Source organism: Harpia harpyja, chromosome 16 (genome assembly GCF_026419915.1).
Source record: "Harpia harpyja isolate bHarHar1 chromosome 16, bHarHar1 primary haplotype, whole genome shotgun sequence".
Taxonomy (NCBI): domain Eukaryota; kingdom Metazoa; phylum Chordata; class Aves; order Accipitriformes; family Accipitridae; genus Harpia; species Harpia harpyja.
The window spans coordinates 20,742,321-20,769,638 of NC_068955.1; the positions used below are offsets into that span (position 1 = coordinate 20,742,321).

The following is a 27,318-nucleotide window of genomic DNA, read 5'->3' on the forward strand; positions in this document are numbered from 1 at the left end:
GCCCAAGGACATCTCTGGAGAGAAAGACCCATTCCTCTGCTGGCTGCTCTGCAACTACAACAGCAAAAGCCTCCGAGAGTCCTGTTCAAGATGTTGGTTCAGAAGATAATAAAGCACTGAGCCAATCAGCAGGAAAACCCTCAGTACCAACCCCTGGCACTGGTGAGGGCAGAGCTGAAGCACAACTCCTGTGAAAGCAGGGAAGGAGGCTTAGAAGATATCCTGAGGTTTGTTAATACCAAAAACAGACAATCAAGGTTGTGCCATTAAAGGTCAGGAACACCCACGAGTGTCACATGGGCTTTCAGATAAGACAGGTGCCAAGAAGGAGACAGCATGAGCTCCTAGTGCTTGCCCTTGGTTTTCCTTGCATTACAATTGAATAATTCAGGATATTTACTTGTTTCCACAGAAGAAATGGTGATGGATACATCCATAAAACACCAACAGAGAAATATGCATACAAACCTAAAGGTGCATGAATTGTACTGACAAGTACTGAATGCTATTTTAACAATTTTGGAGATTGTTAAGTAAATTTACAAAAGGCCTATAGGGAGGTTCAGATGATTTTAGGCCTTTTCTTTCTGATCCCTTTCTGTTCTTTCCTACTCCGATCCCACCTCTCTTTCAAGTCAGCCATTTCTTACACAGTTTGAGTGGCATGGGGGATGTTCTGCTAAAAGACTGAAGTTAACAATATAGCAGGGATATAGCAGGCAGTAAAACACAAGCTGTGGTGTGGAACTGCTGCCCAATTTGCAACTTAACAGTGGAAATAATAAGAGTCTGCCATCACACAGGAGATTTGGTAAGCTTTTGCACTTTGCTGATCTGCCATATCTTCAAAACAATATTCCTGGTTAATAAACCTCATTTGAACAACACTGGCTAATAGAATCTTGTCAGCCTAGAGCTGGGATTAAGAGATGAGGCAAACTGGAAACTCTAATCATTATAATCCTGTAGCAAAAATGAGAAGCACTTTCACACACAGCAAGTCAATATGCCCCATTTTTCTTTAGCACACTGTGCCCATGCAGAAAGAAACATGACTTCAGGCCCTTTCCAGTGACCTTGAGTGATAAGAGTTTCCACCAGGACAAATGATCAAAATCATTAGAGCTCCTCATTCATTCCACCCTGTCTTGCAAAAACTATTTGCACTCCCTCAAAGAAGTTAACAACGTTGAAAGCAAAAATGTCAAGAGACAGATCCATCTCCTGACTTGAAGGACTTCTCAGAACAATGAACAGAGTCCGTGTCTGGAACATCTGCTCCTCCCTGAAGAAGGGTTGCAAGATCTTCCGGGGCAGCTCTCCTAAAGTACTTTGATCTCTGCCCTAGTACTTGGAATAGCAGGCTGAGCAGGGTGCTTTGCACAATGCTAGCCAGTTAGCATCTGTCCCCTGTGATTGTGACTGGATGTCCCATGAAGACAACTAATCTTTTTCTTAAGGGGAAAAAATGCAAACCAGTAATTCAGTGTGACAACCCTGTCAAAATGATGAAATGAATAATAGTACTAAAACTTCACACAACTACTGTTTTTAATAACGTGGGAGTTAGGGAACAATGTTAAATGTTTCAACTCAAAGACCTGGTTTCCTGCGTTGGCACCAGCGCTAACACTAAATGTTCATAAATCATTTTTACATCTTCATTTTAAAGAGAAATTAGGAGACATATACACTTAAACTGTTATAACATCCCATTCCTCTGTGTGTGAACACACACAGGCTGCATTTCCGACAGAAACTTACTGTGCTTTCAGTGTGTCCTTAAGGACTTCTCCATTTGCACAAATTCACTGAAGTCTCAGCTACACTGCAGCAGCTGACAGGTTTTCATCATACAGATACAGCACAAACAAACTTATCTTCAAAGAATGGTGAAAGGTGGCATTAAAAATGAACACCTACTCTTGTCATATGTTTCTCAACCTAACAAACACATCTCCAAGTTCAGAAGCTTACAGCAGAACATATCAAAAGCACTGGCTATATGAATTGTAGCATTTGTTTACCTAAACAGTTCTATCTGGGTATACGCTCCAGATAGAGAACAAATTAGGTTACTCTAAACATGTTCACTGTGGATTAAGCTAATGCAGTCTTCTTCCAGACTAGGTTGGCTAAGAATACAAAGTTACAGACCTCAACTAATGAGTAGGAACTCTTATTGTAACTCATTTTAACTCAATCACCTCTATCTATCGTCTCCAGTTCTCTGCAACTAAACTATCATATCTAATTTCAAACTCTGGTTAACAGCAACAGACCCAAATAGAAAGGCATACCCAAACAGAAGGGTGGTTTGGCCATAAATTGTTAATGTACTAGCTGGTCCCTATTGCTACAGTTTGTAGTAAGGTAGACTTCAGAAAGTTCAACTGCTAATGCAGAATAAATCTTTCAGGCTCAGTCCCGAGTGAATAAAAAGTTTTTAACAAAATCTGACAGCTGTTCAAAGCCTGTATGAATGAAAAGAGGACTTAAATCTGAAACTCCATGAGCAAGCATCCCCATTGTTCAAATCAGTCCTCAAACTTTATTTCTGCACACCCAAACAGCAAGGACCAGGAAAATGGTAGCTACAAAGGGAGGAGGATCTTCACCATGGCCGCTTTCTACCAAGGCAGAGCTCTAGAGCAGCACAGGAGACCAGGATTTCCAGAGTCTGTGCAGCACCTCATAGGTGGGCAGGACTTCTCTTCCGTGACATTTAACTTGACACATCTCACCAGCATAAGGCATTTCTACATGAAAAAGAAGCAAGATACAGGAAAAGATTTTGCAGTTGGATTAGGGGTAAGAGTGACCAGTACTAACTCTCAGCTGGTGAACATACACCTGAGAAACATATCCAAAACTATTACCAAAAAGGGGAATTTCAGATCTTGTAGGGTGTGACTCTCCAAGGGTTGGCAAAGCCACATATAACCTCACCAAAGTTCAATATGACTATGAGTGTTTACAAGCACAAGGAGTAGGCCAAATTGAGAATGTAAATATTTGGATTTGGTTCCCCAAACTTGCCTCTATCTGTACTGCCAACTAAATCCCCACTGCAGACCAAAAAGTCTGAAAAGCAACAGTTGCACACACTTTACAGCATAGAGACAAAACTAACACACATGGCACTCAGCTTGGGGGGGGGGGGGGGAGTAATTTGTAATCTAAACTGAATTTATGTTAAACAAGACATCAGTGAAGTTTACACCAAAACTCAACTTGACTCAGCTATCGTTTGGTATATTTTGAAAGTGTGATCAGTCCAAATGTTGGTCCTCTGCCCTCCAAGAGTCTAGGTTACATTAACCATATCTAGATTACTCAAGACCCCATAGACAACATGATGGATCTAGCACCAGTGGTAACTTTGACCTAAACCACATTCTCTTAAGCCATTAAAAGCAAGTACTTCTATCTTCCGGGCAGATGAGTTGAAAAAAGTCTTCTCTGGATGCAAAGTAATTTATTTAGCAACCTCAGTCCCATATTCAGAATTGATTTAGGATCCCAAATCACCTTGAGTTCTCAACACCCATGGCTTTGGGGTTTTTTTAAGTTTTATGCCAGTTTTTTTAGCTATAGGTAAGGATGGCAGTCAGGGATCCATTCAAGAGAGCTGTGACCTCCCCCGCACACAGATGCCAAGGGATACACTGTATTCTCAGCTGCCAGTTCCCAGCTCTTCTCAGAAAGTGTTACATGCCTTTCAGTCCTACGTCTCCATTGTAGACACTCACTGGAGGGAATCAGAAAGGCAAGCATCTCACCAAGACCAGGATTTTTTTTTTTTTTTTTGTATGATAAGAATTTGGGCCTCCTCACTCCCACTACTATAAACTAACAAAAAGTCCATCCTCTCCGTATTTAGTTAAGTGGGAAAAGTACAAATCTGGTTCTTTAGCTTTACTCAACTGTGGGAAACTTGGGTTTGCTCTCCAGTTAAAAGCAGGCTCTTCAGCGCACTTCACAGTGACCTCTTCACAAGGGGCTAGTATAATTTCTTTAAATGCCCCTACACTAAAAATAGTCCTGCTTCCTAAACATGAGTGCCTAGCAGTTCCAGGCATTCTGAGATCTTGCATACCACTTTATTTTTTTTAAGCTGGCAACATTTATTTAACCAGCAATTAAAAAAAGGAGGCCCAGCCACCCCAGTGATTCTTCCCAGAGGGTCTTAGATGTTTATGAAACACAATGAAAACAATAAAGTGGATAAAATCATGCTATTCCATCAAGTCCTTGGCAAGACTTCCCAACCAAGAATAAATTGGCACGGTACATTACAGTCAACAGATTACACAATGGTTTACAGGGTCACCAATAATAAGGGGTCACACACTCCTTAAAGAGCTACAGTATATGTTAAAAGTCACTTGCTTAAAGGGAAACGGCAATGCTTGGTCCTGAGCTCCTTGGAGCAAATTCTGGCAGCCACAGCATGAATGCACTGTAAGGGTAGGAGAGGACAGAAGGTGCCTCTCCTCCCCAGCACCAGGAAGGGCAGTGACTACACTGAGCAAGCTGACTGGTGGAGTTTAGCACCCTGAAGGGAGCAAAAGAAAGCCAGGCCAGCCAGGACTCTCTTATTTCTGCACACGAAAGAACACATGCTATATACTTTTAGGAGCAGGATGCTCTCCGTGCCCCAGTGAGGCCCAGCACCACCCACCCTATCACCCCTTCCCAAGGAGCCCCACTCCTCACCCCTCCATACTCTCAGAGGAAAGTGGTTCCACCCCGGAAGCAAGATGGCAGTTCCCTGTCAGTCTAGTTGCTCTTAACAATGTATAGACTGTAGCTAGCTTTAAAAGGTGCTCGGCTATATTCTTAGGTAACTTGATAAAGTAATCATAATTGCTTAAATGTGTTGCAGTTTTCCTTTAAATAACTAATGTTGAAGCAAGAGGGAAACGAATGGTCAAAGCCATAAATCTTACTCACCCATCAACATGGTAACAGATTTCCACTATTCCACCTGCATAACCTGATCATCAAAATGAAAGTTAAATTTTGAGGTTCCTAAAACATGTGTGATTTTCTCAAATCTCACCTTAAATTCAAGCTACTCCTACCTTTGCTCTGTTAACTTACCCTTCCACTATATGGAATATTTTCATCTACTGATTATCTATTAATCATGTATAAACAAAACATTATCAAGTCTTAAAGGCAAGTCATCCTCACTTCAATTCATCCTACCCTGCATCACCAGAAATCAGACTACAATGAACAGTTTCATCCTTTATCTTCCACAAGTTTTGATCACTACAGGTGGTTTTTACTGGATTATTCAATATCTGGCTGAAGTTAAAGACTTACTACTCAGAACAAAAAATTAAAGAAAACCTATTCCCCAAAGCCAGTGCAACAGTAAAGCAAGGGTGTAGAAAACACTACTATTGACATACTCCATGCAGTAATACTATGCATCCGGCTTCATTTAGCTTGACTATTAAAATTCAAAGTACATTTCAGTGATAAAACTGAAGTAAACATAAGAAGGCTCTCTCATATGTAGCCGCTACTCTTTGATTGTGGTGACCCGCTGCTCCTTAGTAAAGCAAACGCTTGGTACCAAGCCAAGAGCAGTACATCTGATTTTCCCACCAAGTGAACTGCTGAAGCAGCTCCCTTAGCTCTTCAGCTAAATGCGTCTTGGGATCCTAAAGTCTTCCGCCGGAGTCCAGGTGGCTCCTCTACTCTTTTCAACACGCATGCAAACATTACAGCTGGCTGGATAGACGACGCGAGTGGGCAGTGGAAGGGAAAAGAAGTGCCACAGCTCCCCATCCCTCTCCAGATCAGAGCCCCACACACGGCGGGATGGCTCTGCAGCCCGGTTATAGTTAACCGAGGTGGTCTCCTGGGCTCTGTCCCTCCGGGGTGCCTCTGCCCTCGCCACCCACGCGAGAAGAAACGTCCCGCGAGGCACGGCGGTGGCACGGGGCGCACCAGCGCGGGAGCACCGACTCCCCGCTCCGCCCGTGCGCAAGGACCCCGCGCCCATCCGCGCTCCCCCCGGGCAGGGCAGGGACCCCCGCAAGGATCGCGGGGCCGGCCCGCACCGGCACGGCCACCGCCGGCTCCGTTGCCGCGGGGGCTCCGCGGTCCGGGGAGCCTCAGGGCCCGGGGAGCCCCCGCATCCCCGGCCCGCCCCACTCCCGGGAGGCGGCCGGCTCGCAGGGGTGGCGAGCCGGGGCACGATCGATCGTTTCTCCCCCCCGCTCCCCTGCCCGGGTCCCCAGAGGCGACCACCGACCCGGCAGCTCGGCTCCCCGGCCCTTACCGAGCCGCGCAGGGATGCGCTCCCTCCGCCGGACGCCTGCAGCCCCCGTCCCGCAGCCCGGGCGGTTGTAGCTTTTTTGGAGAAGCTGGGAAGAGGGAGAGAAAGAAAGGGGGGAGGGAAGGGGGAGGGAAGGGACTGAGATCGAGGGAGAGAGAAGTATGCAAAGGCAGGAAGTGGAGACGGCCACGGCCAGTGCGGGAGATTAATGGGAACCAGTCACCCGGCAGCCAACAAAGAAACCTGCTCCCCCAGCGCAGCCCGGCCCGGGCTGCAGCCCCGCCGCGGCCGGGCAGCCCCGGGCGGCCGAGCCACCGCTCCCGCCGGCAGCGCTCGGCCCCGGCCCCGCGGAGGGGTGGGCGCCGCCCCCCCAAACGGCCCCAGACCCGGGTCCTGGCCAGGCGGGAGGGAAGGAGGGAGGAAGAGAGGGAAGCAGCCTGCTGGGGCCGGGCAGGACCGGCCGGTCCGCGGGGAGATGCGATGGGCAGAGGAGGAGGAGGGGAGAACTGAGCCCCCCGTCTGACAATCTTCCTCCTCCCTCTACCTCGGAGGAGCGACACCGCTGATTTTTTTTATTTAAAAAAAACTACGAGGGCTGGGCTCCTCTCCGCGCGGAGCCGCTTGCGGGGAAGAAAGGAAGGAAGGAGGAGAGCGAGCGGCGCGCTTCCTGCGCTCGGGCGCCGAGCAGATGGTTTCAATCAGAGCGCCGGGGATGGGCGAGCGCCCGGGGCGGCGGGACGCGGGGCGGCCGCGCTTTCCAAGCTCCCCGGGGTAGCTTCGGAAAGTAACAGTACCTGTGGCGAAAGAGTGGGGGAGAGGGAGGCAGCGGCATGCCTCCGAACTTCATTCCGGCTCCCTCGGTTCAAATCCAGCCTACTGGGACCAGCTACCGACAGCAATTTTGTCACGCTCTGCTCCCGGGGGAGTGGAGCCCCCGGTGCCCCGCTCGGAGGCACGCCGCGGCCAGGGTCCCTCCGCACGCCAGGGCGCAGGGCGACGCGGGTACCAGAGGGCGAGGAAGGTCTCTGCGTGGCGCAAGCGACAAAGCAGGCATACTCCACGCAGGCCACGAACAGCATCGCAGGGGCCAGATCCCCGGCGCGCCTGTCCCCGTGCTTCTGCCGGCGTAACCGATGAGGAACCCACACAAGTCGTTTGATATAAAAACCATACAAAAGAGGCAGGATACTAGCTCTTAGCAGAACCATGAGTACTGCAAAATACAAAGACTGCACCTAAATCTTGAAGTATTATGTAAGCATTTATAAAACAAGTCACTTCACAATATATTAACCAAATGATAATAGAAACAGAAGAAAAATAGCGAGAAGAGCGACACGTGTATTCTGCAAATGGAAATACGAATTCCAGCACTACGCATTTCTTGAACTTTAAGCACGTGCTTACTTTCTTTTCATTGACTGAAATGGAACCGAAATGGTGCTCAGCTTTAGGCAACTGCTTATGAGCTTTCCTACACAAGGATACTTCTCTGAACCCAGAGCCGAGTACTCAGGATAAACTATTCTTGGCTTTCACCACCTCATCAACAAAATAAGATATATTGTCTTGAGACACCCTGATCCATTATCCCACATGACAAGGAAATCTGGTGTAAATGTCCAGCCATCTCACAAACCTCCATTATATTTGAAAAGAGTGAATGTACAGGAAATAAGGGTAACTCTCATCTGGATTCTGATATGAATGTGCGTTTCAAAGCAAAAGCTATTTCAGCTGTCAGCCTTCTTGGGACAGATGTATTTACTCAGCTGCAAAAGGAGCGCTGTGTCACCGAACATCAAAAAATGGTGGCAGTTTAAATTTCAACACACAAGGAATACTTTACCTCCTGAACAACAAGCTACTGCTACAAGTACCTGGCAGAAATATCAAATGAATACAATTTTCTTTTCCTGTTATGAAAATGACATAGGAGGGCCTTTTCAAGTATATTTCACAAGTGCAGCAAGATAGCAAACACATCCACCTCTCCAGGAGACCAATGATAAGAAGGAATGATGCTCAAAGATAGATGCTCAAGTTAAGCAGGAAGCAGTCTATTCTGGCTGCTTCTCCAGGACATCAAACAAACATCTGAAACATGCTAACACTGCTTTTTTATCAAACACTATTTCTCTCCCCCACTTAGGTTGCATTCAGTCCCCCAGACCTCAAGCACGCCAGCAACTGCCTAAATTTTCCTTTGAGTACAAGAGATCCAACCTAAAGTTAAGTTATATTTGAACAGTAAATTGGGGCCTTCAATGTGTTTTAATGAACAAGCAGCCTGTGAAGGGCTTGTTTATTACAGGAGTTGGCTGCCGCTCTGGTTAAGCAACTGGAAGATGATAATAAAATGTAAACTAGGAGAGGACTATTTTTCTTGTTTGCCAAACAGATTACAGCTAGCAAAGCTCCACAAACAAGAATGAAGGACTTGAAAAATCAGGGCCTACTTGTTAACCTTGGCCATACTGCACTTAAAGAAAGTTTCTGTGCTTATTTTGCCCTTCCTACTGTCACCTCAGTGCAAGCGAGGTTAGCAAAGCCACAGAGTGGCTCTAATTTACATGTAGCCACAGTCTCTTTCCAAGCCCGTTTGGTAGCTCCGAGTGGCGACTGCAGCCTCACACGCTGCGGGGCTGACAAAGGCCTCCTCACACGCTGCGGGGCTGACAAAGGCCTCATGCGTATGCGCTGCCCTGCTGGAAAACCCTCCTGGGCCAGAAGCAGCTTCCAGGGAGCAGATTTGCTCGTTCGGCAAATCTTCCTCACAGTGGGCCAAACCACTTTGTGCTTTCTTTTTACCAACCAAAGTGAAAGGGCTTTCTTTTGGAGAGCAGATGCAGCGGCAGTTTGCAGGCACTCTGCGCTCTTACCAATACCTGTTTCACTCAGCCAACCATCAGTACCTACTGTAATTATTATTTTGTACCTCACAAGTTTAAAAAACCCAAACAAACCAGGGAGTACCACTTTCCACCAGAGAGACCATGAGGTGAAGCCCCCCGGGCGCGCCAGCACCGGCCCGCCGAGCCGCGGCTCGGCACCCTCCAGCCTCTCTCGGCTCTTGTCCGCTGTGGCCCGGCGGGGACAGCCGCGGGGCACCACCCGGTCGCCTCACAGACTCGCCGCCACCAGGAGCGGCGGCGCGGAGGGAAGCTCCCGGGAAGCCTGTCCGGACGCCCCTCCCCCGCCCGGGGCGGCGCCTTTACCTCAGGGCAGGGCAGGGCAGGGCAGGGCATGGCGCGGGCCCGGCAGGGCTGGTGGCCTGAGGGGAAAACAGAGATCCCCGACCTGCCGGCGGCACCGGGCGCCCGGCGAGATCTGCCCCGCCGCCACCGGGAGGGGGCGGGGCAGGGGCGGGACTCACCCGCGGCGGGGCGGGGCGGGGCGGGGCGGGGCGGGGCAGCGCAGCACCGGCGGGGCGGTGGCGCCCCCTGACGGCAGCGGGAGGGTGAGGGGGGAGTGGGCGGGGCGGGGGTGCGTGCGCACTGTGACGGCGCGCGGCGGAGGCGGTGGCAGTGGCGGGATGGAGGGGGCGCGCGCGGGGCGGACGGCGGGGCTGGCGCGCGACGTGCTGGAGCGGGCGCGGCGACGGAGGCGGCGGCCGGCGGGACGGCTCCCGGCCTCGGCCCCGGTCAGTGCTGCGGGCGGCGGCGGCGGCGGCGGCGGCGGCGGGGCGGGGGCGGCCGCGCCGGCGGGAAGGCGGCGAGATAAATAAGAAGCGCCGAGGAGCTGCGTCCGTAAACGGTGGCAGGACAGCTCGCGTCCTGCAGGGGCCTAGTGTGTGTGTGTGCGTGGGAGTGCGCCTTAGGCGTGCTTTGATGAGCTAGAGGCGTTTTAAAAGCCGTGGAACCGTTTCACACTTGGTGGCTTCCCCCTGCCTTTTGCCTAGTCAAAGCCAGTGGGAAAGGGTCGAGGGCCCCTACAAAGAAATGGCCGGTGCTTTGCAGGACGGCGGAGGGAGGCAGTCGCTCCATCCGGTGACCCCTTGGGGGAAGCGAGTGCCTCGGTGCTGCCCGGTGCGCGTTCGGGGCGTTGGAAGGCCGGCGTGCACGCTGCGTTAAAACTTAAGCACCACGGCGGCGGGCCACACACGACTGTTTGACCCCAGAGACGGCCTCCAGTACTAGCGAGTGTTTTGCTATTCAATCACCTGACACTTTCTACCCCTAAGCATCGAGCACCACATTATGACTTACAAAAAATGTCGTTAATTGCAGGAAGAAGATTCAGAACGTCTCAGTGCAGCATTCGCTTCAATTGTGAACCTGATGAATCAAGCCACGAAGGAATGCGAGGTGAGGTTTCACCCCCAGACCCGTGCAAAGGGGAACGTTTATGATGTGCCTGGCAGAGGCCTGTTTGCACTACTTTTGCTAAAACTGCAAAAATTAGACTTCAGTTTTGCTCACTGCATGGCAAGAGCTTAGCCAGCGAGCCTGTGGTGCTGGCCTAGATTAAGAAATTTGGGGCATTTGCCATCATGTGGTAGGTTACAGGGTAGGTTTCACCAGTGTTTTCCTGACCAGCTGGTACCACCTTAGTTGATAAACACCACTATCCATCAGCATTTTTCCTAGACAGTACTACTAGACCGCTACACATTTTAGCAGAGGGTTTCTCTGCTTCTTGGTAGAAGGGCAGTGTGGTCAGAGAGATAGAAATGTCGGACCACATCACAAATTACATTGTGTCAGCTGCTGCGCAGGCTTGTGGCGCGTCACAACGTACAGAATTGTTTCCGGTGCTGCCAGGTTACTTCTGCACTTCTTCGGAGTGGCTTTTCAACAGAGTAACCCTTTGTTTTCATCATGCCAGCACGAACCACTCATGCTAGCTGATGGAGTCAGTGTGTTCTGGGTGGCGGAAGTAAGGGAAAGTTTGAATCTTGAGCAAAGAGATTGCTTTGTGTCACACGTTCGCTCTGAATGTAGAGTTAAGCTCCCCAGTATCATTTAAGCAAACTTGATTTGGGATGTTGCTACTGGATAAGGAGTGTGGGCTCAGTTCTGAGCAGCACTGTATCTTTATTTGTGATAAGCAGAAATTGAGAGGTATGGCATACAGATGCACAGCTCCACTGCTTTCATGTTGGCTCTGACTGCTGCGTGTCATTACTTTTCTGGGTAGACAGACCAGGAGCCTGTCTCTGCCAGCTCATCCTTGTGAATGCAGCCCTGCAGCCCAACTACTGCATTAAAGTCTTTGAAAACTCCATCAGATTTTACATCGTCTATGCCCTTCGGGATCTGTTAGCATAATGCAGCAGGGAGCTTATTGTCCGCAGAGTTAATAACAGAGGCTAAGTCTCCAATTAAATTAGAGAAAACAGTAGTTCAACACAGACCAGATGATTAGTTCTTAAGCAACTCCTTTATCATTTCAAAGCACTACATACACAGTAACCAGTTAATCCTAAAACAACTCAGAATAGTTTTACACAAGATGAAACAAAAATATAACAGTGTATAGAGACTCATCCTATTCCCTATTAGGAGTATCAAGAGTTGGAGCAAGCAGTGGATGACTTCCATATTTATGCATCAGCCAAGACAGTACTGCTTCAGTCATCTTCTGTAGACAAGAAGAGTCATAAAAGGGTGGGGTGGGGGGAATTCTCAGACCCACAAGTTCATGAATAAAGTTTACAAAGTGCAAATAAAAATCCACAGCCCAACATAACCATTTAGGCACTTGAGTGCAAACGATTAAAACTGTGATTTAGGATGAGTTGTTTAGAGTTACTAAGGGACCAAAGTTTACCCACATTTCTTACCCCAAAAGTTTGTTTTCATTTCTTTGCTCTGTGACATCACGTAAAAGAATCCAGTTCACCTCCTGTGATACAGAAATGCTCTTGTGAAGCGTTATGCAATAAAGTCAGAGTATTTGATGTATTTGGGGACGTAGCTCCACAGTAAACCACAATACAAGCAACCAAATCTGTTGATGTGTGCATAACCTCAAGGAATAAAACACAGCAGTAGATTTGGAAATAAGAATTGCTACTGGCCTTATTTTTGTTAAGTTTAGTCTTGACAGTCAGAGACAAGGAAAATGGAAGTGAAATAAAATACGTATTTTGGAACTTTTTGGTCCCTGTGATCAAAAAGGTAACCCTGGGAGGTGACAACAGATGGCAGCAGAGCTATACTCAAATATTTAATTTGCAGTGGGGAAGATTCAGGTACCTTTACTGTGGAGCCAGAAAAGGGCTGCTGCAGACTTAAATACAATTCCCGAAACCACTATGCTATTCATACCAGCCTTGAAGACACTTTAGCTTCTTCACCAACTCATTTTTCAGTATTAACGTGTTCTGCTTTTAGAGCATTGCTCCTGCACGTGCCCTGCAGAACCAGTCTTCACTGGCTAGGTTGCAAAGCACCTGGCTTGCATATACATCCTGTTCAGGACCCATAAACTATGCCTTTTTCTACCAGAGCTTTTCTCGAAGAGCCTGATCAGGTAGATATTTCCAGAGTGTTCCTTCTGATATTTTCATTAATTCAGTTCTGAGGTGTCAGGGAGTCTCTATGTATTGTGTCGGGAGACAGGCATCTACAATCAGGGCTAACAGTTTTATACCAGAAGGCAGATGTCCTGTGGACATCCAGGCATTGTTTTCATCCTCACATGAGAACACACCAGCCAATTAAGTTTCACTTTTAATTGTAAATCTGCAGTAGTTGTGACCATGGCTTCGATGCTTCTCCACATAATATTCTCTGTTTCTATTGTTGTCCAGAAGTACTATAGCTTCATGGCAGCCTGTAGATGCAAAGAGCATGAAATCAAACACATCTGCAGATACCATGGCAGGCAAGCAGGGCAAAGAGAGCTAGAGTCCTCCCAAGAAGAGGTAAGTAGGTGGTTTTGGTTTTGATTAAAGGTTATTCCTTCCCTTGCCACGGGACACTTGTTATCTATCTAGTGTCTGTGACGCTTACAGTAATGTATGTGGTTTAACATCATGGGCATATGAACACCTGGACTGATCTGAGCCTTCTGTTGGGCGGCAGGGGAGGAGGCAGAATAGCTCCTGGTGGCACCAATCAGTGTCACATCAGTCCTTTTGTGCAGGGGAAAATTTCATGGACATAAAGCATCCCCTCTCTCAGGGGCTGAATTTGCCTTTTGTGTTGTATCATTACAAAACATATCTTTTTCTTTCCAGAGGACGGAAGCCTCTGTAGCACTCAGTCAAGCTCAAACTTGCCAGCAACATGTAAGTTTATAGAATACTTTGTTTTTAGATCGAGGTATAGCATTTCTTTATCATCAAGCTGGTTAAAATTGGTGATCAGATGTGGACTTCATGATGGCACAGAAGATTAACCAATGGTGCATTCACAGTCCTAATGTACATATAGGTAGGCAGTAGAATGAGCATACAGCGACTTGCACAATTAATTGCAAACCAGATTGTGGCATTCTGGCATATAACCAGTTAAGAGTCTACTTTATATTTTGGACTGATACAGAATGTCAAACACTGTGATTAATCTTTAGGCTCTTGTGAATTGCATCAGCAACAATAATGCAGCACTTCTCCAGTCTCACCTCATTTGTGCTCCTGACGCATTCCCCGTGCTGAGGAAAGGCAGGCAGCAAGGCACTCAGCAGTTGCTTAGCCAGTTATGTTTGGCCCTCATACAGTCTCTCTGAAGACTTCTGTTCCTCAAGGAGAAGGAAACTTTATTTTTCAAAGCCTAGCACCTCACCAAATCAATTTCGGGAACTTCTAAGCCACAAAAGATGAGAAACATGGAATCTATACCACAGTACAAGTCAGTGGGAGCACCCTTGTTGTATGGATGTTTTCCAGGTCTAAGTTCAAAACCATTTAGGTTGGTAACTTTCAGTTTTGTGAAGCAGAAATTACAGCATGTTGATTATTTCCATTGATTGAAACATTAGATGAAATACTTCGAGTACGGCACTTGCTAATTTTTGTACTGACAGAAACATTTTACAGTTTTGTCCATGCTGCCTGTATATTTTGAAAAATCTTAGTATGTTTATATAGTAGCTGAAGTGTAGGGGTTTTTACCCAAATTCAAAGTTTTTATTTTTGTGGGAAATCTAAGATGACTAAACAGTAATGAAACTCCCCCCCCTAAAGACCAGACAAGCTTCCGAAGACATCTACATTGAAGTTTCTCCTGGCACCTATTCTGTCACAGCAACCTCAGAGGACATGGTGCAACAAACCCATGTGGTGGATGTCAACGCAGGACAAAGTTATGATTTAACTTTTGTTCTATGATGTTTGTTATTTCTTGGCAATCACAGGAATAAAATACAAGGCTGTTTTAATGCATGTCATGAACTATGTATATCTTTTTCTTGTTAGCACTTTAATAGTATCCTCTTTGGGACTCCATTTTTATGGCCTGTATATTTGTTTTCTACTTAATGCAGTTATATGCAGCCCACTTTGTACACTGATTTTATAAATATTTGTACATTGTGTGCCTTAAATCCAATTATGTGACTCCAATTCCAGGTTCTTATGCTTTAAACAATTAAGATACAATCAGTGGAATAAAATACATAATTTAGTCTTTGTGATGACAGCTTGTTTTTTATTATCCTCAGACAGAGTGTCCAGGTTACATTCTTGAGCACAGACAGCATGATCCATGTGGTATGAATATGGATGTACGTTAGCTTCTGTGGGCTGGCACTGATTTTAAAGCATTTGGCTCACAATGCATCTCTCCCATCTGTACTTCTGTTATTCTGATAAAGAAATAAAATGCAAATGAAATTCACTATCTATCTAGGACCCCAACTCAGGAAGGTGCTTGAGTATGTGTCAGATGTTCAGTATAGGCACATAAACTATTGATACTTCAAGTACTGTCTCTTTGCGGGCTCTTACCTAGGCTAAACACCAGTTAGCTGCCTTCTTCCATAGGCAGTAGGGTACCCTGAATTGTTTGCTATTTCCTGCAGGGGAAGAGTACTGCTGAGCAACTGCACACTGCAGCTTTTGGCCAAGTTCATACACTCCAAACATGAGCAGTCCTATTAAGGAGACTCCCTGGATGCTTAACTCTCCCAAAGGATCAGATTCCATCCACAGTTAGAATTAGTGACATGACCTATATATCTATAATCTTTTTGTAGCTGATGGGATTAAGGTTTCAGTTAATTTCCATGGGAATACAAAATTCAGTGAGTTGAATGCTGGATCTCTAAGCATTTTGTTGTTTGTATCTACAGGAGCAGGTCCCTTACCCTCTGGCTACTTTCTCTTCTGCTTTAATCCTGAAAAACAATATTTTCAGCTGTCAGCTTGTATTGTCTCTCCATTCCTTCTGGCTTTCTACAAAAAGAAATTGCTATGCTAAATTCCTCTGGCTGACTCTAGAGAACTGTAGACAAACCGGAGGTTTGTAGAGCCTTGCTGTGCATCTGTTCAGGCTTTTAGTGCTCATACTAGATTACCCGATCTCTCCAGAATTGTAAAGTCAAGTCCAAATAATTAGGAATTTGATACAACACCTTGGAGTAAAGAATGAGGATGCTGAAATTCAATGTGGGTAGAAGTAGTGTTTCTCAGTTATTAAAATCATACAGTTATCCATAAAGATATTCTACAGAGACAGTACCTAAATCAGAATTTGATTTGCTTAATAAATGTAACACTGATACAGTCTAAGCAGTTTACCTGAAATTTCAGCTCCTGAACTTCATGAGTTGTCCATTTATTGAATTCTGTGTTGATCGTGTCTCTCTCTCTCTCTCCTTTGTTGCAAGTGAGCTCTTCATTGTTTTTTTTGTCTGGCCTCTTCTGACATGGTCTGTATCGTCAAGTTTGTTGCCTTCTGTGCAAGTCACTTTACAGTTATCATCTGACTCTGTCTTCTTCCTTGCTGTTTTATATCTTTGTTTTTCTGATGCTGCAAAACCTTCTTCCTGGAGGACAGAAAACAAATCCCTTGGAAGTCTAGCCTAAAAAAAGCATCAGTGTCTTTGTAACTGCTGCTTTCCTGGCTGTAAGATAGGTACCTCTGCCTCACGTAGCTTTAATAATGGTATCATTTCTGTGCTAGTACAAACTTTACTGCTGAAACACAGAAGTGTACAAGACCAAAGGATTTTCAGAAGCTGTTAGGCTTTGACCAAAAACTTGGCTTTTTTAGAAGCTAGGAGAATTTTTGGTGACTACAGTGGGAGAACATTAGCTCCACAGAGAGTACCTCTGGGAAGCCTGCTCTCCAGCTTCACTTGTTTGTTTCAAGTTATTTCTGATGCAGTCTGCATTACATGATAAAACTGCTTCTCTGCAGTCTCAAGGCGTGGCAATGTATATTCTGGGTTTAAAAACACCAAGGGCCATTTCACAGGAATAAGAGTAACAAACACATTGCATCCACTACTGTGATTCATGATGCCAGTTTAGGGCTAGAATGAAACCACTCTGGGTTTTTGGGTTTTTTTTTAGTTTTACCAAAAGGCAAAGCATGTCACTTCAGTGCATAGCTGTGACACTTGCTAACATAGCGCACGTCTGCTTGGAGCTCCATACTGGCCTAAAAATTCCTAGGAAGGCAATTACAAAGGTGTGTAGTTATGATTATTTAAATAATAAAGTAGGAACCATATAGTTAATAAGTCACTAGGCATCTGCTTAAAATTAATGCATATAATTGTGAGAGTACAAGATACATTCCAGTATATTCTCTGTTCACCAAGACGTCATTAACAGATTCATCTTCTAAAGAAAATCATGCAAGTTTAGCACATTCAAAGGTTTACCCTGCAGTAAGCTCACAGTAGCAAGAGCATGAAGGTACAAAGGAGCTAATATTTGATTTCCAATATATAATTTATTTATTGTACCCCTGACACTCTTGTGCAGAGCAGTGTTTCTGTTCATCCTGCCATTCTCTTTCATGTTCCCCTTCTTCCTGCAGGCTTTTTTCTTCCTCTTTTCTGTGTGTGGTGAGTTGACCCTGGCTGAACACCAGGTGCCCACCAAAGCCGCTCTATCATTCCCCTCCTCAGCTGGACAGCAGAGAGAAAATACAATTAAAAGCTCGTGGGTCAAGATAAGGACAGGGAGAGATCACTCAACCAATTACCGTCACGGGCAAAACAGACTTGACTTGGGGAAATTAATTTATTACCAGTCAAATCAGAGTAGGACAATGAGAAGTAAAACCAAATTTTAAAATGCTTTCCCTGGACTCCTCCCTTCTTCCCAGGCTTAACTTTACCCCCAAATTCTCTACCCCCTTCCCCTCAGTGGCACCGGGGGATGGGGAATGGGGGTTGGGGTCAGTTCATCACACGTTGTCTCTGCCACTCCTTTCCCCTGAGGGGCAGGACTCCTCACACTCTTCCCCTGCTCCAGCGTGGGGTCCCTCCCACAGGAGACAGTCCTCCACAAACTTCTCCAACGTGGGTCCTTCCCACGGGCTGCAGTTGTTCACAAACTGCTCCAGCGTGGGTCCCTTCCACAGGCTGCAGTCCTTCAGGCACAGCCTGCTCCAGTGTGGGTCCCCCGTGGGGTCACAAGTCCTGCCAGAAAACCTGCTCCAGCCTGGACTCCTCTCTCCATGGGTCCTGCCAAGAGCCTGCTCCAGCGCGGGCTTCCCACGGGGTCACAGCCTCCTTCGGGCATCCCCCTGCTCCGGCATGGGGTCCTCCCCAGGCTGCAGGTGGATATCTGCTCCACCATGGACCTCCCTGGGCTGCAGGGGGACAGCCTGCCTCACCGTGGTCTTCCCCCACGGGCCGCAGGGGAATCTCTGCTCCAGCACCTGAAGCACCTCCTCCCCTCCTTCTTCACTGACCTGGGGGTCTGCAGGGTTGTTTCTCTTACATGTTCTCACTCCTCTCTCCAGCTGCAGTTCTTCCCCCCCTTTCTTAAATACATTCTCCCAGAGGCACTACCACCGTCGCTGATGGGCTTGGCCTTGGCCAGCAGCAGGTCCATCTTGGAGCCAGCTGGCATTGGCTTTGTCGGACACAGGGGAAGCTTCTAGCAGCTTCTCACAGAAGCCACCCCTGTAGTCCCCCTACTACCAAAACCTTGCCACGCAAACCCAATATACTGTGCTTGCTTTTTTTGGCATTCATGTTTGGATTTTTCCTCCCCCCCCCCCCCCCCCCCCCCCCAAGTTTTTCTAAAGCAGGAGGAGACCATGGCCGACAGAAACCAGGCCTAAAAATCAGGGTGTTGTCTTTGTTCCTAGCTGTGACACAGTTTGCTTACTCTGTATCCCCTAGCTTAAGGGTAGGGATCTGCTGTTTAAACTGCTTGCTTCTTGTGAGGGAGTAAGAGAAGATACTCAGTAAAGACTGTTTACTAAAAAATCTGCTTGTATCTTTCAGAGATAGAGATTATGACTATCAGAGTTTGACTGGCAGAGCCCAGCACCTTTCCAGATTGAATCTTTTCTTGTGTTTCATTGCTGCTGACAGTCACATCTGTCCACTTCCAGGGCCACTCATGTAGGTCCCTACCTCCACAGGACTTCATTGCGTTGATGTCAATGGGCATTTGTCGAGTTTCTGAATTGAAATCTGCATTACTGAATGCTCACACAGTTACTGGAATAATCTTTTCCACTTTACTAAGTAGCTTCAGCCCTTCCTTAGGATTTTGGGATTTTTGTTTTGTTTGAATTAGTGGAGAAGTTTCCTGCCTATCACAAAACTGGTGGATGGCCTTAGCAAGCACTTAAGTTAGAAACGATGTATTTTTCTAGCCAACTTCCAGACCATTAACAAGAATATTTCTTCCATTCAAACAAACCCCATGCTTACATAAATACAGTATTTATACAGATTACCTTACCCCAAACGACAGCTTGAAATATTGGTCTCTTAAGATTTCTTTCATTGTGAGTTGCCCTCTGGGAGACTGGTTGATGGTTTCAAACATTGCACTCTGATTAGTTGGGGCAACATGGGACATGTTCCCAACGGAGATGGCTTTGGATTCCATCTTGCCCTTCGTACATGTGCTGCTGTCACTGCCGAGTCCTGGGAAGAAGTAAAATTGTATCTAAGAGTGAAACCAGAACTGAAATGGAAAAATATTCATTTCAGAAGAGAGGAAAATGCACTTTAAGCCTGAAAGGAATTCTTTCAGGTTGTTCTGCATGGAGTAGCTACGAAGGTTAATGAAGATGCTAGCATCATAAAAAGCGTAGGAAAATGATGGGGAACAATCTCAGAGAGGGATATCTACGTTTCCAAATGAAATTCCTTGTTCTGGTAGTTTTGCATTGGATGGAGCTGCCAAAAGAAGAGCTAGCTTGAAAGATGAAGCAGCAGAAACGTTGGGGAGGGGGAAGTATTGTATCAGAGACTGATATGCAAATTTATAGTATTTATATCAATAAACTACAGGAGAGGTGACTGCCCAGATGAAGGGGGGCCCAGAACATATTTTTTTCCCTCTGGCTGCTGCTTCCCTTTGAGGGTGTTAAAAGGTACCTGAATTACTGGGATGGGACTTGTGGTGGCTTCTTTTCCAGTATTTCCACTCAGGTCTTGTACAGTCCTTTAGCCTGGGCTTCTTAAGACAGCTGGAGTCTGTGTTAACAGCACCGTCCACCACAGTACTCTCAGTGGGGAACGCCTCCAGGTCCCACTCTGCATCAGAACAGGGGGAAGACACTGCCACAGCTGCTGCTTCTTGTTTGGGGCCTTTCAGTGCTAGAAGGCATGGAAAGGTCTCGCTGCTGGACTCTGCCTTTTCAGTTTCATTCTGAAAGACCAGAGACCTGGATGGAAGAGGCCACCAGGCATCAACATGGGGATGGCAGCAGCAGATGCACCTTACATATGCTGAAGAACAGCATATACCATCACAGTGATAGTGGAAATGTGGCCAGGAGGGTGAGCAGAGCAAACAGTGCTTGGCAAGGCTACATACAGCACAAACAGGAACCAGGGCTGTTTTGGGACTGCAGGAAAAAATACAAGAGTTAGCATCCGGACTTTGTTTGGGCTTCACCCTGGTGGTGAAGGGCATGTGGATCATCTCTACAATCCTCTCCCACAGGCTAGGAGGGATCCACAGAGCCACACCTCGCGGGAGTTTCACTTTCTTGTCATTCCAGAAATGGACCATAATTTCTTCATCTTCTGAGGCTGTTGAGAGAAAAGGTAAGCAGCCATAAGCAGCTGGCCTGCCTGGGCAGTGCACATACACAGATCACACTTTGCAGCTTTATGGACTTTCTACTCCTGTCAAGCGGTAGGATCAACAATCAGCCCTCTCTGTAACACCTCACCTTCATGTCATGGAGCGTGGAGTGGGCAGCTAGGGCACCATCAGTGTGACAACAGGCCTGGAAGCATCTTTCCTCCCAATTTGTCATCAGATGAACAAGAAAACGTTGACTGAGTAACTTTTGTTGTTACTGCCAAAGTTAGCAGTATGGTCTCAGAATAGTATTTTGATAAGTCAGTGGAGCTTGACTGTCAGACATGGGAAAAATGAATGAGCTGTTGAAATCTCCTATGTTTGGGTGATAAAATCACCCCCAGATGTACCATTCGGTACAAATGTGAGCATTCAAGCACAGATGGGTGCTTCCTGAGAGCTGCCTCACTTGGTGGCCTTTTCATGAAGGATACATCTTTCACGTGGCAGACACAGCCTTGTCCGAGCAGACAGGAAATAGCATAGCCACAGACACTGAACATGACATTTTTATGGGTCACAACTTCCTTCGGGTCAGACTGGTGAGGTTACACGCAGATATCCATCAGTGTCCTGGTTTCGGCTGGGATAAAGTTAATTTTCTTTCTAGTAGCTGCTATAATGTTATAGTTTGGATTTAGTATGAGAATAACGTTGATAACACACTGATGTTTGCAGTTGTTGCTAAGTAGCGTTTAGACTAAGTCAAGGAATTTTCAGCTTCTCATGCCCAGCCAGCAAGAAGGCTGGAAGGGCACAAGAAGCTGGGAGGCGACACAGCCAGGACAGCTGACCCAAACTGGCCAAAGGGATATTCCATATCATGTGACGTCATGCCCAGTATATAAACTGGGGGGAGTTGGCTAGGGGGGTGGATCACTGCTCAGGGACTAACTGGGCATCGGTCAGCGTGTGGTAAGCAACTGCATTGTGCATCACTTGTTTTGTATATTCCAATTCTTTTATTATTTTTATTATTGTTATCACTATTATTTTCTTCCTTTCTGTTCTATTAAACCGTTCTTATCTCAACCCACAAGTTTTACTTTTTTCCCAATTCTCTCCCCCATCCCACTGGGAGTGGGGGAGTGAGCGAGCAAGCGGCTGCGTGGTGTGTAGCTGCTGGCTGGGGTTAAACCACGACAATCAGCAAGTCCCATCAGCTCCTGCAAGATTTAAGCAATGCTAAACTATAGTCTGTGCACTGGTGTTTCTCTGGCAGTAGCACCGCAACAAGCGTTTATCCTGACAGTCTCATTCATGTTCCAGAGCAAGGTGAGGAAGAAGGCGGCAGCATCTTTCTTACCTCTTAAGGGGTCTCTCATCTCAATGCCCGTGAGGACAGTTCCTGGGCCATATCTGGCCATATCTGGCTCCCAGGGTGCCAGCACTTTGTCTCCAGGGAGTAAGGAGTGCTTCATTCTGTTCACGTATTCCAGGATGTCATCCTTTGCTGTTCTTTGCACACACACTGGATGCCTTCCACGTGACACATGTGGTCTGGCAAACTCTACCAGGAACGTGCCTCTTTCACTCTGTTACCAGGAACAAAATAATAGTTCCTCTGAAAAGCAGTCCATAATGTGTCGGGTCATATAACCTTCACCAGGAGGCCATTCTGTGGCTATGTGGCTAGGTCAAAACTCCACGCAAGCCTGAACAGTAACTAAATAGTGTGTGGTGTCAGTCTGGCATTGAGACAGCCAGCAAAACCTCCATGAGGCTCACCAGAAAGCAGGCTGAGTGAACCATATGTACAGATTCACTGCTGCTAGGACCTGTATTTTCTTCCCCAAGAGAAAAAGCTATAGATAGACTGCAACGGGATTTCACAAACCATGCCATGTGCACCAGATAACAAGGGACACTGTGTGGATTGTCCGGCTCATAGTTCACAAACGAGTTTCACCATGTCTAGTGCACACAGGCGACTCATGGGGTGTTACAAAAGTGACCCAGCCTTGGGCTGCCTCGAGGCCCTGTCTCTCTGCAGAGACGACTCACGGGGAGCTGTGTAGACAGCTTAGCCCCTGGGTTGTCTGATAAACCCTAAAGTAAACAGGGCAGTGGCTGCACCATTCAAAGAACCAAAACCCGAACTGAGCCTTGAAATCCCTTAACAAATAGTATGCCCTGAGTCTCAATCCAACCACTATCCAGTTGCTGAGGAAGCAAGGTAAAAAAAAAAAACCCAAACCAGAGGGCTTCAGCTTCGGTTTCAAATGACAACCTTGTGTATTCAAACAACCACAGACCAACAAAGGAAAGATAAGGGGAAATTCCACTCAGATATACATAATCTATTTAGGCATATATCATAATCCACTCAGAGTCATACACACCATTCCACAAGTCAGGGGATAAAAACTCTAAGATTCATGTTGGAAAGGGGGGAGTCAATTCTCCAACTATACAGTTGTCTTGCGAAGGAAACACACACACACACCCCCCCCTTGATTGGGACGCCGGTTGAGGTAACTTCCCTGGGATTGAGAGCCCTTACCTGGAGGGGTAAGTGAATATTGTTTATGCTTTAAGTTTGTAAATGCGTTTGTGGTTGTCTGTGAATCGCTTGTGGTTGTAATAATGTACTACTCTTGCCTTAAAAAATTGCAATAGTGCATTCCTCCATTGTATCTGTAAAACCTGCAATAGTGGCGTGTTAAGTCTGTAAGTGAAGTTCAAATAAGTTGTTTGCTGGAACCTTGCAGTTAATTCTGTAAGTGAAGTTCAGATAAGTCGTTTGCTTGAACCTTGCAGTTAAGTCCTTTTCCGTCACAACACTGAAGCCATTCAGACCTGTTCTTCAGTCATGCCCAAGTCCTTCCTCATTACATACCACACTAACACTGCTTCTTGGGGGGGTTGTTAGGAATTTTTGTTTTCTTTTAAATTAAGGCCTGTCAAGAGGCTTTTCATCAACAACGAAATAAGGTACTTCCCTGTTCTTGAGAAAGAATAGGCTCTTTTTTCTGCTAAGTTTGAAGTGCTAACAAACTAATGAATTAAAGCTTTCACTAACATTTCTGGAAAGACACCGAGCCACTGGTCTGTAGCTGACTCAAGCTGGAAGTGTGTACATAAAACACTAATGCTTTTCCTGTGCTATTGATGCTTATGTGTCTACACACAACAGTAGCCGGTACACTGCTCACAGCAGCACTCACGCTGCCTGAGCCTGGCTCAATGCCCAGCGCCAGCAGAAGCAGAGGGCCTGCTGTTGCAAGGTGCACAACACCACTGCTCTCGCCAGGAACTGGGAGTTTGGGGGGCACCCATCTTCTGCACAAGATGAGGATCCCCGAAACACATGTGCTCACTCCTAAAAATGGACTCAGTAAAGGAGGCTGAGCAGAGCAAGGATCTGATCGTTATTAGTTTATTGGTGCCTGAGGCTGTGCTGCATGCAAGAGGCTCACCCAGTATGCCAGGCAGCAGGAGGTGAGGACAGCCTGGAATCAGGCACATCGGGAGCTTTATGAATCGACATAACCACGAGCGTCAGCTGTCCTGGTGATCTCCAATTCATGCACCAGCTGAAATCAAAACTGCTACACTAAACTCAGATGGTGCATGAGGACTGCTGGTGGACTGGACACCCATCCTATTACCCATACCCATGACTACCACACAGCAACTGTCACTCACCTCTATCTCCTCTTTTACTGTACCACGGTAATAAAATCCATCTTTTTCCCCTCTCACCAGCACAGGGACATTGCTGTCTAAGCTCACTGATCTCCCCAATGTGCTCAGCTTCTTCCATGCTGGGACAGGGGAGGGGAGGCAGTAGCTAATCCATTGGCACCTTGAAAAAAAGAAAATGGGTCAGCACTGGGAGAAACAGCTTCTGTAGGTCATGGAAAAAAAAAATCCTGTAAGATTTAAGAACTGGATCACTCCACCTCATTTTGTAGCACTCCCACAGGCCAAAGCATGTGGGAAGAAACAGAAAACTTGCCTGTGCAGGGACAATTCCTTGCTCTTGGGGAAAAAAACCCAAAAATACAAAAAACAAAAAAAAAACCCCAAACACATCAGTGCCTGCTTTTACCCAGATTTCTTGGTTTGGGGTTTAGAGGAAGTAAGGCAGGAGTACGCTGGAATCCTGGGCCAGCACTAGCCACACTAGCCCCATTGGTGTTTACATGGCAAACCACCACAACCTTCAGATCAGGAGAACGGATCCACCTCCAGCACAGAGCACAGCGCAAGTGCGCTCAAGAGCACTGTAGCTGACGGTTTACACTGGGGCATTCAGGGAAAAGAAAAGTAGAAAAGTAAACAACAAAGCTGCTGGTTGATGACAGGTTCAAGTTCAAAACAGGAAAAATAATGCCCTGTCACAACGCATTAGAAACATTTCACAGAAGATGGCTGCTAACGCAAGATGCTTTTATTTATCCAAATAATATTAGAGGAATGTTTCTTTGATGGGAGGTTTACTCAGGCTTTGCTTTTCATAATCTCCAGGGTAGCAAATCACTTTAGTTAATACAATCTAAAAAACTGCCAGTGCAGGGGAGAAGAAAGCTCAAATGATGTTCAAGCTGCTAATTTATTAATCTGACACACCAGCCTGTTTTATCCTATTAGGCATCATGAAAAAGAACAAATCACAGACACAAACAAGAACTTGATTTTACCTCTGGGGGGTGAGGGGCTCAGCAATGTGGGTGGGATGCACTACAAAAGAGCTCCTGCAGCAGGGGTTGACAGTAGGTACGACACTGCAGCACGAGAACTTGTCCAGAGCTGGCATCGCACTGCAATACCTGTGACCTGTAGGCAGGAACCCTCCCAAACAAGCCATTCTTGCAAAAGGAGCTAACTGCGGGACTCAGTCGTGATCTGCTGGTAGAAAAGAGACAATGTACTGGTATTTTCCAACACAAGCAACTGCTTTCCAGTGTACATCAAGAACTCAGTAGCTTTTATTAGTTGTTTATTTTTATTTAAAAAGAATGAACTCAAAATATCCAGACTGGCATTTGGTCAGATGAACCCACATCACTGACTTATGTGATCTTCAGTCACCCAAAGCCCAACCTGGTAGAGGGACAGAAACACCCAAGGAAACTAGAAATGCTGTGAAAATCCCCAGGAAAGCAATAGCTTTCATCTCCCTCCAACTTTTGTTTCCCTCGGTAACATCCAGCCCCCTTTTCTTATACCTACACTCTCTTTTAAATCTTTCTTGTGCACAGTCCCAGCCAAACCATCTCTATTCTACAAGCTGAGACAGAAACTACAGCTGAAGTTGACAAGCTGAGTAAACGTGACAGTTTTTGAACGTGATGTTAGACTACAGTTGCCTGTTACTTGTTTTATTTATAGTGATGTATTAAGAAGACATATTTTGATCTTTCAGCTGTCCTGTCATGTTTTATAACAGCAGGATTATGGCTTGCCATGAGAAGGAATGAAATGCTCAGATTTGACAAGTGATAACTATTCAGAGGCTGTCACGTAAGATCGATGATGTGATACTATCTCTGGTAGTCCAACAAGATGTAGTAGACAAGCTTCCATGCCCCCTTTTTTAAAATATTGGTTAGAAGTGTTTAGCATGCTTAGGGTAAAATTTGCATGGGAATTCAACAACATATAAATTTTCAGTGCCTAATTTACTTTACAAAATACAGTTCAAGTGCTCATATTATGTTTAAATGTTATTTTGTCTCTTATCTGAGAGATACGATCTGGGAGTACTTTTTACGAGGACTCCCAGACATACATAATTTCAGAAAACTAGCACACCAAACCCAGTAAGAAGAGTGGATTAACTGCTGCAAAACGCATCTTTAAGTCAGCAAACCAACACAACGTATTCACTTGTTTCACAACTACATAAACTCCCCTATTATAAACCAAACCCAGACAGAATCAGTAGTACTTTGCAAAGAAATGCATCAATTCTACATTAAAGCACATTTTAATCCCATTCAGCGCTGTTACTGCTGAGAGCCAGGTCCCCTATTTTGGTATAAAATGGGGCACTGACAAAGGCAATTGTGCAACACAGATAGGGGTTTTTTTCCTGGATAACTCCCAAGTACTTTGACACAGCAGGGTTTCAAACTTACCAGCTATTGATAACAGTACCTCTGGTCGATTTGGATTTAGTCCCAATGCAGAAATCTTGCCCTTTTGGCTGTTTGACATGGGAAGCCATTTGCTGCCAGTGTTTCCTAGTTGCTACGGAGGTTGCCACAGTTGTTACCACCAGGATAGGACATCCTGACCTTACCGGTTAAAAACCAGTGGAATGTGACTAGAGAGGAGCATTTGTCTGCCACGCATCCACTCAATTTTTAACTCCCCATTGATCTAGATATTGCACTGAAGGACTGCAGGGGCAGAGAAGGAATTATAAGAGGGCACAGTGTCCTCTAGGCTTTCTGCCTACTATTGCAGGACAAAAAATAGCATCATACAAAGCTACAGTTCACATTTAGAAAAAAAAGCCCACCACTACAGGGTGTGACACATAGATCAGTTTGAAATGCGGAGAGAAATGCTGAAGCCGAGACAAACTGAGATCGAATCACTTTACAAACTTTCCCTTTTCACAGTAAAAGAGAAAAATAATGAATTGTATCCTCTTCTTGCAAAGTGCATATCAAAAACATGCCAGAATACAATGCAGAAATCTGCCTGGTAATCTCTGCTGTGATTCCTAATCTTCATTTTCTCCTTAACAAATGTTAACTCTCTTTTTTTTTTGGGGGGGGGGGGGGGGCAGGAATACTTAACTGCATTTTGTAGGCATTTTTCAATTCACTGCTATAAAAACAAGGTAACAAGAGGGGATGATTGCAAGTAGGGACAAAGA

The 27,318-nt window shown here is 46.1% G+C and overlaps 3 protein-coding genes and 1 long non-coding RNA gene across 6 annotated transcripts in view; 1 reads left to right on the top strand and 3 right to left on the bottom strand.

The window, feature by feature from the left end:
- Positions 1-7,215, bottom strand: part of DENND2B (DENN domain containing 2B) — a 182,294-nt gene extending 175,079 nt beyond the window's left edge. Inside the window, exon 1 of one of the 3 annotated variants that reach the window (XM_052810928.1) lies at positions 7,093-7,215. The gene's annotated coding sequence lies outside the window, so the exon portion shown is untranslated. Of the gene's footprint in view, positions 1-6,301; positions 6,716-7,092 lie in introns of those variants that run through there. The other 2 variants (XM_052810927.1, XM_052810931.1) reach the window with 2 other exon arrangements.
- Positions 7,216-9,824: 2,609 nt separating this feature from the next.
- AKIP1 (A-kinase interacting protein 1) lies at positions 9,825-14,881 on the top strand. Its single transcript, XM_052810674.1, has 5 exons — positions 9,825-9,941; positions 10,528-10,605; positions 13,056-13,169; positions 13,485-13,535; positions 14,433-14,881. The coding sequence occupies exons 1-5, from the start codon at positions 9,834-9,836 to the stop codon at positions 14,574-14,576; spliced, it is 495 nt and encodes a 164-aa protein (XP_052666634.1). The 5' UTR covers positions 9,825-9,833; the 3' UTR covers positions 14,577-14,881.
- Positions 11,662-14,435, bottom strand: LOC128152446 (uncharacterized). The gene is made up of 2 exons (XR_008238654.1): positions 13,871-14,435; positions 11,662-13,078 (listed from the first exon to the last, which is right to left on the bottom strand). It is a non-coding gene; the product is annotated as an uncharacterized LOC128152446 (long non-coding RNA).
- A 1,113-nt stretch (positions 14,882-15,994) lies between the features above and the next one.
- Positions 15,995-27,168, bottom strand: C16H11orf16 (chromosome 16 C11orf16 homolog). Its single transcript, XM_052810670.1, is given in 7 exon segments — positions 15,995-16,059; positions 16,061-16,234; positions 19,125-19,312; positions 19,769-20,428; positions 21,790-22,018; positions 24,132-24,291; positions 25,130-27,168. Coding segments are annotated over 7 exon segments (1,614 nt in total). The 5' UTR covers positions 25,297-27,168; the 3' UTR covers positions 15,995-16,023.
- Between the last annotated feature and the right edge of the window lie 150 nt (positions 27,169-27,318).

Excerpts from the sequence above, each read along its gene's own strand:
- AKIP1 (XM_052810674.1), top strand. The coding sequence starts at position 9,834 with ATGGAGGGGGCGCGCGCGGGGCGGACGGCGGGGCTGGCGCGCGACGTG. Across the intron at positions 13,170-13,484 it reads TAGAGTCCTCCCAAGAAGAG|AGGACGGAAGCCTCTGTAGC; the intron begins GTAAGTAGGTGG and ends TTTTCTTTCCAG. Across the intron at positions 13,536-14,432 it reads CTCAAACTTGCCAGCAACAT|ACCAGACAAGCTTCCGAAGA; the intron begins GTAAGTTTATAG and ends CCCCCCCTAAAG.